General features: G+C 44.1%; 1 protein-coding gene across 1 annotated transcript in view; it reads right to left on the bottom strand.

Annotated features, from left to right (window-relative positions):
* Positions 1-5,328: 5,328 nt before the first annotated feature.
* dcc (DCC netrin 1 receptor) overlaps positions 5,329-9,950 on the bottom strand; it is a 263,672-nt gene continuing 259,050 nt past the window's right edge. Inside the window, exons 31-32 of the mRNA XM_030785285.1 lie at positions 9,149-9,291; positions 5,329-5,418 (exon numbers count right to left, since the gene is read on the bottom strand). Of these exons, the coding sequence (XP_030641145.1) occupies positions 5,329-5,418; positions 9,149-9,291 (233 nt within the window). The remainder of the gene's footprint in view (positions 5,419-9,148; positions 9,292-9,950) is intronic.

The following is a 9,950-nucleotide window of genomic DNA, read 5'->3' as shown; positions in this document are numbered from 1 at the left end:
GGAAGAGATGGTATTTTTGGAGAAGTCTCTTTTACTGCTACTGCTTAATGTGGAAGTAAAGCATACGTCACGAAGGAACAATTGCCCAGCTTTAGAAATGACACAGTTGTTAGTGAAAAGGTACGTGGTAATAATCTAACACTAGGGAAGTAGAAAACATGATTGGCTATGATGTTTGATGCACTGAAAATTGCAGATCAGTTCACAAGATATGGACAGTCAGTTTATCCAGGACTGGTGTGATTAGTTCTACCATCAACAGAGTGAGAAGGGCTGAGAGAGAGAAGGAGAGAGAAAGAGAGAGAGAGAGAGAGATTTCCATTGAAAATCATTTCACCTCCACTGAAGCCCAGCCATGCATGGCTGTGAGTTTAAAAAGATGGCCATCCTTCACAGTAATTAACCTCAGACGTGTTTTTTTTTTCTTTGTCTTTTTTTCCTCATAGAACATATGACATTAAAGATCATGAAACATTCTTTGAAATCATCCACAGCTCTGTGATTATTTTCTTTTCTTGATAAAATGTTAAACTGTAACTAATAAGTCAATCTTTCATGCTTTAGAGCCAGTTTGAACCTGATTGTACACAGGAGCTAGACAAAATCTCACCCATACAAAGCACCACTGCTGTTCCTGTGGGAAGGGAGCAGTTCAGACGTGTTCTAATCTGGCATTTTCCTCCATAAGTATGTGCTGTTATTTTCATATACTCCCATCTGCTTGTCTTAACGGAAAATATGTTTTCATGTGCATCTCTCTGGCTCCTCTTCATAAACGATGTCTTTAATGTTTTAATCCAGTTCCAATGAAGACTGTATTTCTTCCAACACAAAGGAATTTTTTTCAATCACCTTTTGTGGCTTGGTCTTCAATATCTCTGTATTAGTCTGTTCATCTGAATGATTTTTGCGACTGGTAATGAAACAGTGTTGACGTGCGTATTGGAAAAGCCAGTCGAATCCTCCAGCTCTCTGTACTGTTTTCACATGAATTACGCAGAGAATCACTGGTGTTTTTCTCTGACTGGGAGTTGAAGGGAACAGTTCATTCAAATGTTTCTAACAGTGTTTAGAAATCGACCTCAGTAAATTTCTTCTCATCGCTGTATTGTCGTGGCCCTAAAGAGCACCGCTCTCCAGCAGCGGTCTCTCAGTGAAGCAGGCTAGACCGACTGAGAGACAGATGTGTGAAATCGAATAGCATAGCGGACGTGTTCATTGGCTTACATTTATCGGTAACTTTTATGAAGTGCTTAGAGTTTTTATTTATTGACATGTTTATTTATTTATTTTTTTATTTACCTCTGGAGTGATATTGAGTTAAATGTTTTTGCTTTAGGGCGCAAACGCCAGCGAGCTGGACGAGAGGAAGCATAATCAGCTTCACTCTGACCATCCTGTTTCCTCGACGTCGAAAGTACTGCTGCTTCAAAGCCGAAGATTCCTCTAGCAAAACATCTGCAGAGCCTCAGTCATGCTCAGTGTCTGTTTTAGACTTTGAAATGATCTGAATTTCCGTTTAAAAAAAACAAAACAAAAACAAAACTATATGACAGCCTTTGAACAACTCATTCAGCATTTGTCAGATTTGGACTGCGAATTAAATGTTAGTTTCTTCTAAACCTGTTACCCCACATCCCGCCCTGCCCTGCCCAAACCCTCCTAAAAAAAAAAAAAAAAAAAGAAAAAAAGAAACAAAAAAAACTTGCACTATTGGAAAACAAGTAACCCGTCGGCAAATAGTTATGCACTGGAGTATGTAATTAACAGCAAGAAGAAAGATTCTGCAGACTCTGTTTTTATCAAAAACTTTATTTATCAAACAAAAAGAATGCACCATTGAAATAACATTTCTATAAAAAAGCAACATTGGACTGTTCTACAGTGCATTACAAAACCAGTCAGTCGTAAACAACATGGTGGGTAGAAAGAGCCAGGGGAATGGTGGGATTTTGTAAGGTATGTTCTCCCTTTCCCCTTCAAAACCAAACAAAATGCACACGCGCATATTGCAATTACTACTCTAATTTGGTTAACAATGCTAAAATTGGACAATTCAAAAGATGAATTTAAAATGACACATAATCAGGTTTCTTTTCGCGCCTGTCTTCAGTTTGAAAGCATTTGAGCTTTGAGCTTAACAGAGTTAAATTGTTTGGGCCAGAATCTCTTGGTGCACTTCTTGTTCACCTTTGCACTGAGTAGTTTAGATGCTAATACAAATGGATGGAGGTGGGGGGCTGTGGAAGGGTGCACAATGGGCCATCTTTTATTTTTCTCTCCAAAATTCAGGAACCCATCTGATTTAAATTGTAGCTATGACCCTTTGACTTTGACTCTCTAAAACACTGTCTCTTTCATCAGGGAAAATACCAAATGCATCAATCCCAAATAGATCCTCTGCCAGCACTGAGTTCTCCCACTGAGTTCTCTTTTCTGTCTAAAAGATCAATTTGTCCAACCCCAATATCCCATCCAGTACTGCTACTGACTCAGTATGGGCAAACTACAAAGCCCCTCTGTGAGTATGGCATAGAATAAGACCAGTCTCTCACCATCTTTATCTGTTAAAACGGACAAAACGGCAGCAGTGCCAGTCAAAAGCTTCCTTAAAGACAACGACAACAAAACAACAAAAAAGCCAATAAACAGGAACAAAAAACAAAATGAAAGACTAGTGTCTGATTTATAACATAGCTGGGTGTCATTGCCTTGTTCAATGTGAAAACCCAGCACGAGGCAGCACAATCTGTTGGCATGACAGCAGCAAACTTTTATTTACCAGCCAAGTCTAGGACACTGCAGATCACTCAGCTGCATTTAACAGATTATTCTGCCTCTGGAACCTGGCTGGGACCACAACAGACCAAGAAGTGAAAAGAAAAAAAAAAGAAAAGTCTTCTCCATTTCAATTGGTTTTGGTGGCCAATGCTCGACTGACAGGCTTTCAAAACATCCAGGCAAGAGAGTGTGTGTAAGGCCTTATTTAATGGGTATATTCCCAACAGCATTGTGTGTGAGAATTCTATGGGTACTTCATATTCAGATATATATATACTCATATTTATATATATGTATAATGGGCTAAGCAAAAAATTCTAGAACTGACCACGTCGTCGTAATAAATTATTGTGGAAGGAACGCTCTAAACAATATATTAAATTTACTGGTAGAAAGTCCCCTCGCCCCCTCCCCTTCCCTCCCACCCCCAGAGTCAAAGAGTTTCCTAGTGATTTTTTTTCCCCTTCAGTTACTCCTATGGAACTGTACAATAGAAAAACAGCACATCATCCCATCCTGGCTGCCAACCACTCTTTTTTTATTTCCTGTGGTAAAATACACATATACAGCATAGACGAGGAATATAAAATATACCGGCCATGTCAGGCCTCCCCCCTGGGGGTGGGTTGGTGGGGGGTGTTCATGTAAATGACTATTGGAAAGCATCTGCTTTCCCTCTTCTCTTATGCATTCAGCACATTTGAACCAAATGAGTGAACAAAAAACGCTAATATCTCACAAAGCAAATAAATTATAAAGTGACCAAAGAAAGAGAGAAAGAAACAAAGGACGAAAGACAGAAATGAAAGCAAGAAAGAAAGGAAAGGAAGAAAGGTAGGCACATAACTGTCACTTTTTTTTTCTCTCGTAGACAAACAGAGAAAAGAGCTGGAAAGCCTACATACAAGGGGAGGAAAAAGAAAAAAGAAAAGGGGTTAAGAGAGTATGTTAAAAAACAGAAACACAGAGACTCTATAACCTCCATCTTTACCAGGTCAGAGGGATCCGAACAACTCCACCCAAAGTCTCCGTCATAATCACTGACCTTGTGTAGTGGCCTCTCAGATTGATCACCAGTGTTTTGGCTCATACATATTGTCAGAATGAGAGAGAGAGAGAGAGAGAGAGATAGATAGAGAGAGAGAAAGAGAGAGAGAGAGAGAGAGAGAGAGAGAGAGCACTTACTCCTGATCTTCCTTCACCTTTGAATGATTATCTGTCTCCAGAGGAGAACAGAGTCGTATCCCCAACGTGAGGGTCCAGGAAAAGTCAGAGGAGCCACAGCGTGGATGTGCCATTTTCATAGCAATTATGACTCATTTACTCTTTAAGTGTGGGTGTTTTTTTCCCTGCCTCGATTGCTTAAAGGCATAAGGTTATGCATTTGCAATGATGCAGAGCTGACACAACAAGGCGTAATGGAAAACATGATTAGGAGCCGGAGGAAAATACACAGTGACTGAAAATAGTCGTGAAGCATGGAATGAATTACCGATGCAATAAATATACTCAATCAAGGGCTATGCTTGTTTTTTTCTTTTCTTTCGTATTAAAATCCGCTTTCGCCTCTGTTTCCTTGATGACATTGGCCAGCTGGAGCCACTTGAGTAAGCAGGGACTTGAGGAAGTCTGACATGGCCAAAAGGAAAAAAAAAATTGTTTCTTTCGTTGATTCTTTGCTCAACAAGTTTGTTCATCCAAGCTCTAGTGGCAAAACTGGCCTCCAAATCATCTCGTGAGGAACACTGGAGTGTCAATACAAACATTGTCCTGTCATCTCCAGAGACACTGTTTGATAAGTTTTCAGTGTTCATATCTAACATTGTTAGTCCGGGGATTCTTGGCAGCAGAACGTTGGCAAGTTGGTGTCCACAAACGAGAACTCTCAGTCAAACCCAACTGAACAGTATTTTGGCAAATGCCACAACTAGTGTTGGGGTTGGTAAAGGACTGTTTGAAGATTTGATTTTTTCTTTCTTTTTTTTTGTGTGCACGTGGAGCAGCGGTGCAGATGAACCTGAGCGAGGGAGAAATTGTGGTGAGCGTGGTGTTTGAGCCAGTTTGAGGTCATGGGGTGTGTGTGTGTGTGTGTGTGTGTATGTGTGAAGCTGTTCTCTCTCCTACTAAAGATTGACTCAAAGAAGACTGAGGCCCAGCATGGACTGCATTTGAGGCAAGACAGGTCTCCATGGAAACCCAATGTGTAATAACATGTTGCTAAAAAAAGCAAAAAACAAAAACAAAAATATGGTCATGGAGAAAACGGTCAAATGTTAAAGGGGAGAAAAAATCAACTTGGTTTGTTGAGAGTCTGAGTCTTTCTCTTCGGATTTCCCTTTTACTTTTAGTTTTTGATTCTTCATTTGTCCTGTTGGGTTTAGCTGAAGAGGATGGCTCCTGTGTGTAGAGAGGACCAGAGGAAAAGTGGACAGGACCAACGAGCGGTCTGAGGGGACTTTGGCCAATCATCTGTCTGTCTGTCCCACTGTGTGAGTCCTGCTGCACCGACCTCCGCTCTCCCCTGTCGGAGACGTGCGGCTCCGCCCATTAAAAGGCAGAGCCGGTGATGGCGTTGAGTTGTTTCATCAGTCCTTCCAGACTGGCCATCTGTTCACTCAGGTCGTCCTGCTCATAGACCTAAAACACAAGACAAGCCTGTTAAACACAATCCTTTATGAGGAATGCCAATGGGTCTGCGGGGGCAGAAAACAAACCATGGATTCATAGAAAATTGCATAAAACCGCATCGAAAACGATTATCTGCTACGAGCGCGCTGGGAATTTTTAAGTTCTTTTTATCAGGTCATCTGGGAGTACCTCGGAAAACGCTGAGCTTTTCTCATTGCCACGTCTCTCTACGCTTGACATTTCCCTCTTTCACGGAACCAATCGAGCCGTTTATTGCTTTAGTGTGAATGGCATCGATATTGAAGCGCTGTTATCGTCCGGGCATTTATTGGTAATCTATACGTGTACCAGCGGACCGTTGAGTGGTTTTGACAGACTGATCATCTCACCTCGACACAACTATGGGCAGCACCTCTCTGCCCCTCTGTTGGTCCCTGCCCCTCTGCTGGAGGACCCACTAACTGCCAAAGTGGGCATGTGCCGCTTTCACACTCTTTCATTATCAGGGCACACTATCAGAGCGTTTCAGCGCACGGATCGTTGAGACTCGATCGTTAAGCTCGGATTTTTTTTTTAGAATCCTGGGCACCGAGCTCCAATCTGAGCCCCGCGTGCAATTTCCTGATGCGCTGTAGAGAGATAGGGGTGGCATGTTCCGCTATTTGTTTTCATTAGAACTCATTTGGAATGACATGCAATGGTATCAATGGGATTTTTTTTATTTGCTTGTCTCTGTATGTTCTGTGGGCCCCACAGACTGTGCTACCGTAACATATTCCTCGTAGACCTAGTTAGAAAAACAATACAAAACAAAACAAAAAAAAAAAACAAATTTAAAAAGTTTAATTCTTTGCTGACAGAATTGCCTGTGCTGTCTTGGATAAAGACGCTGGACTTTGCATGCTGCTTCTCCGAGGTCTTTTAAGGGCAGCACAAGTCCTCTGACAGACACCACATTTGAATGTATCTGTCCTTCTGATACAACAAACCCCTATGAGAATGCAGACAGAAGTAACCCTCCCATCTCTGTCTCTGTCTGATCCCTCTTCTGAACACTCTAATTGCCTCTTGCTCTCTGTCCCCTGCCCGGGTTAGTCTCCAGCACTGCTCTTCACATGGATTCTGCAACGCTTTTCCACGTCCTGTCTCGGTGGCTAACGCACAGGCCGTGTTTGATCTTCTGCCTCAGAGAGTCATGGATTTGGATGGACGGCAAAATGAAAAGCGCTACACAGAAACGTTTTCAGCAGAGGGAGAGACAGGACCAGAGAGAGCGAGAGAGAGATTGGCAGAGAAAGAAAGAAAGGGATAGAGAGACAGAGAGAGAGAAAGAGAGCGAGAAGGAGAGAGAGAGAGAGAGAGAGAGAAAGAGAGAGAGAGAGAGAGAGAGAGGACACCAATACCATTGGTATTATGTTTATTTGCAGTGTCTCCCCCAGCAGTTCACTGCTGCTGATTGAGGATGTTGGGGAGGAGGGAGAAGGGAAAAGGCCAGGCCAATTACAAAGATGGGGAATATAGCCAGAAGTCAGTTGACCTTTTGAGGGCTGCAGCATTTCATGGCCATTCTATCACCCCCCTCCTGCAGTTCCCCACTGTTCCTCACCGACCGTCTCCAGCCTCGCGGCACAAAATGTTCTGCCTGACCCACCAGGGCTACCCATACATGCCTCTGCAGTTTCATTTTATTTATTTCTTTACTTATTGAGTGATTAATATTTATCAACTCTAGATTGGCGCCGGGGCGGCACGGTGGTGCAGTGGGTAGCGCTGTCGCCTCACAGCGAGAAGGTCTCGGGTTTGGGCGGCCAGGGTCCTTTCTGCGTGGAGTTTGCATGTTCTCCCCGTGTCTGCGTGGGTTTTGTCTGGGAGCTCCGGTTTCCTCCCACAGTCCAAAGACATGAAGATTAGGCGAACTAGAGACACTAAATTGCCCCTAGGTGTGAGTGTGTTTGTCTGTGTGTCTGGCCTGTCCAGGGTGTTTCCCCGCCTTTCGCCCTATGAGCGCTGGGATACGCTCGAGCACCCCCCGCGACCCTAATTAGGGTCTTAGATAATGAGTGAGTGAGTGAGTAGATTGGGGCCTCCGCTGCTGCTCCCACCGCCGCTTCCTTACGACTCACAATCTGCCATCAGTGGCTCTGAGATGACGTCCCCTGCTGTTCCCGCCCTGTTTGCCCGGCTTTCATGTCCTAAACCTCACAGGTGTTCCTGGGAGATATCAGTGTTCTAATGGGACTGCGGAGGAAGGGGCCTCGGAGTTGGACGCTTATTGGGAGACAAAGGAGGTGGGAAAGTGACATCTTTACGCAGATGTTTAAAAAAAAGAAAAAACAACCCTGGGAACATCATCCCCATCAACTCCAACAACAACAACAAAAAAAAACACGTAAAATATATTCTGAATTCAAAGTGTGTATGGACATATACAGCCGTGATAGGGGAGATTTTGGATTGGCTGTAGGCATGAATGTTAATGTTATCCAGCTGTTACCATCCATACAAACGTGTTAACAGATTCAAGCTATGATCTATGATCTACCTGCACAGGTGACGTTCGTCAGAAAAATGAAAAACACTGTCGTGTGCACAGTCATGTTTGGATGAAAACAACATGTTATCAGACACCAGTGGAAAGTCGGAAAATTGGGGAATGATTATGCTAACTTCACACAACTCCAAAACTGCCTCAAATGAGAAAGGGGAACTTCACTTAGAGACTTGAGAGTTGTCTTACGCTGAATGGATTTTTGAGATTGTTTTGTTTTCCATCTCATTCAATTCTTCTTTGCTGCAGAAAACATTTATTATTTGGGACAACAAACAGAGCTGAAAACAAGAGGGAGGAGACCAGAGAAATAGTCCAGAGGGTTAAAAACAATGCACCTCTGTTGTTGAAGCTCCTCTTTATAGAGCTTCCTACTGACTGGACCTACACTCACATGGACGAGGGCACTGCCATGCCCATAGGTTGCCTGTTTCTTAAACACACACACACACACCCACACACACACACACACACATACACACAAACACACACGCGCCTACAAAACCACACGGTGCGGAAATATAAACTGCAGTACATAACAGCTTGTAGCTAAGCACCATTCAGACAGCACTTGACCATAGGCGTGTCTGGATCAGTGATCAGATGCTCGCTGAAGAGAATCCAACGGTACACGACGTAAGCCACTAAAACCTCAGGTAATGACATTAGTAGCACACCCACCCACCCACCTACACACCCACCCACCCACCTACACACACTCACACACACACACACACACACACACACACACACACACACACAAACACTAAAGCCTCAGGTAATGACATTAGTAGCACACCCACCCACCCACCTACACACACTCACACACACACACACACACACACACACACACACACACACAAACACTAAAGCCTCAGGTGAGAACATTAGCAACACACACACACACACACACACACACACACTAAAACCTCAGGTAATGACATTAGCAACACACACACACACACACACACACACACACACACTAAAACCTCAGGTAATAACATAGCAGATGTTTGGCAGTGTTCTCTGGGTCCTGCAGCCTGGAGTATAGGAATTAACTACTTCACTAACACTACTTGTGACACAAAGCAATACGGTTTCTCCTCCATTCTCAGAACTCCACTCTGGGTGAATACCTCCTGACTACTAAAATCTGTGATGGAAAGAAAGCGTTAGCATGCCGTTACTTACACTCGCTGGGTTTTCCGGTGGGTTCTGTCCCTCCTCGGCTGTCTCAGGGGCAGTTGGCACGGAGACGGGCAGTAAGGGGGACCTGGCTTTCCCAGCTTGCCCCAGTGAAGCTGTTTTGACCTGGCTCTTGGGTAGACTTCCACCTGAGGATAAAAATGACAGATGGGTCATGGGATACACTGTACCAAATTTCCCATGACACGGAGCACCTAAATGCTATTTTACACCTGCTCTGAGTTGGACAACAGCACCAGTATCAGTATCAGTATCAGTGTCGCGCCCCCCCCCCCCCCCAAAAAAAATGCTCCTAACAACAGGATAACAAGACATTCCATCCACGAGCCAGTACATCCTGATCCAAAAAAAAAGCAAAAGCCCACTGTCTAAATTCCACAGGAGACTGATCACTGCGCTAAGGAACAGAGGGGGATAAGTCCTGTTGCCTTGGCAACAGGTGAGACTCGACAGATGGACAAACTGATGAACCTCTGTTGTTCTCTGTGGAGCTTGTCCCTGCTCTCTCTCTTTCTCTCTCTCTCTCCATCCATGCTAAGTGGAGAGCTGTGGTGGACTGACCGGGGGGGCTGGAGGTGTGGGGTGGGGGGATCAGGCATGCAGCAGTAAAAGCAGACAGCTCCTGAATTTGATCACCTGCCCTGATCTTAATTAGATACCTGGGCTCTACATTATCTGCATAAATGAGCAGTGGAAATTGGCAGCACCTGCTTGAGAGAGAGGGACAGTATGCGAGGGGAGGGGCATGTTGGCGGGTGGAGGAGAAGGAGGAGGAGAACTCCGGTCT

The sequence above is a fragment of the Chanos chanos genome, chromosome 9 (genome assembly GCF_902362185.1).
Source record: "Chanos chanos chromosome 9, fChaCha1.1, whole genome shotgun sequence".
NCBI classification, from domain to species: Eukaryota; Metazoa; Chordata; class Actinopteri; order Gonorynchiformes; family Chanidae; genus Chanos; species Chanos chanos.
The sequence above is the reverse complement of the archived record's forward strand: the minus strand, read 5'-3'. Positions and strand labels throughout refer to the sequence as shown.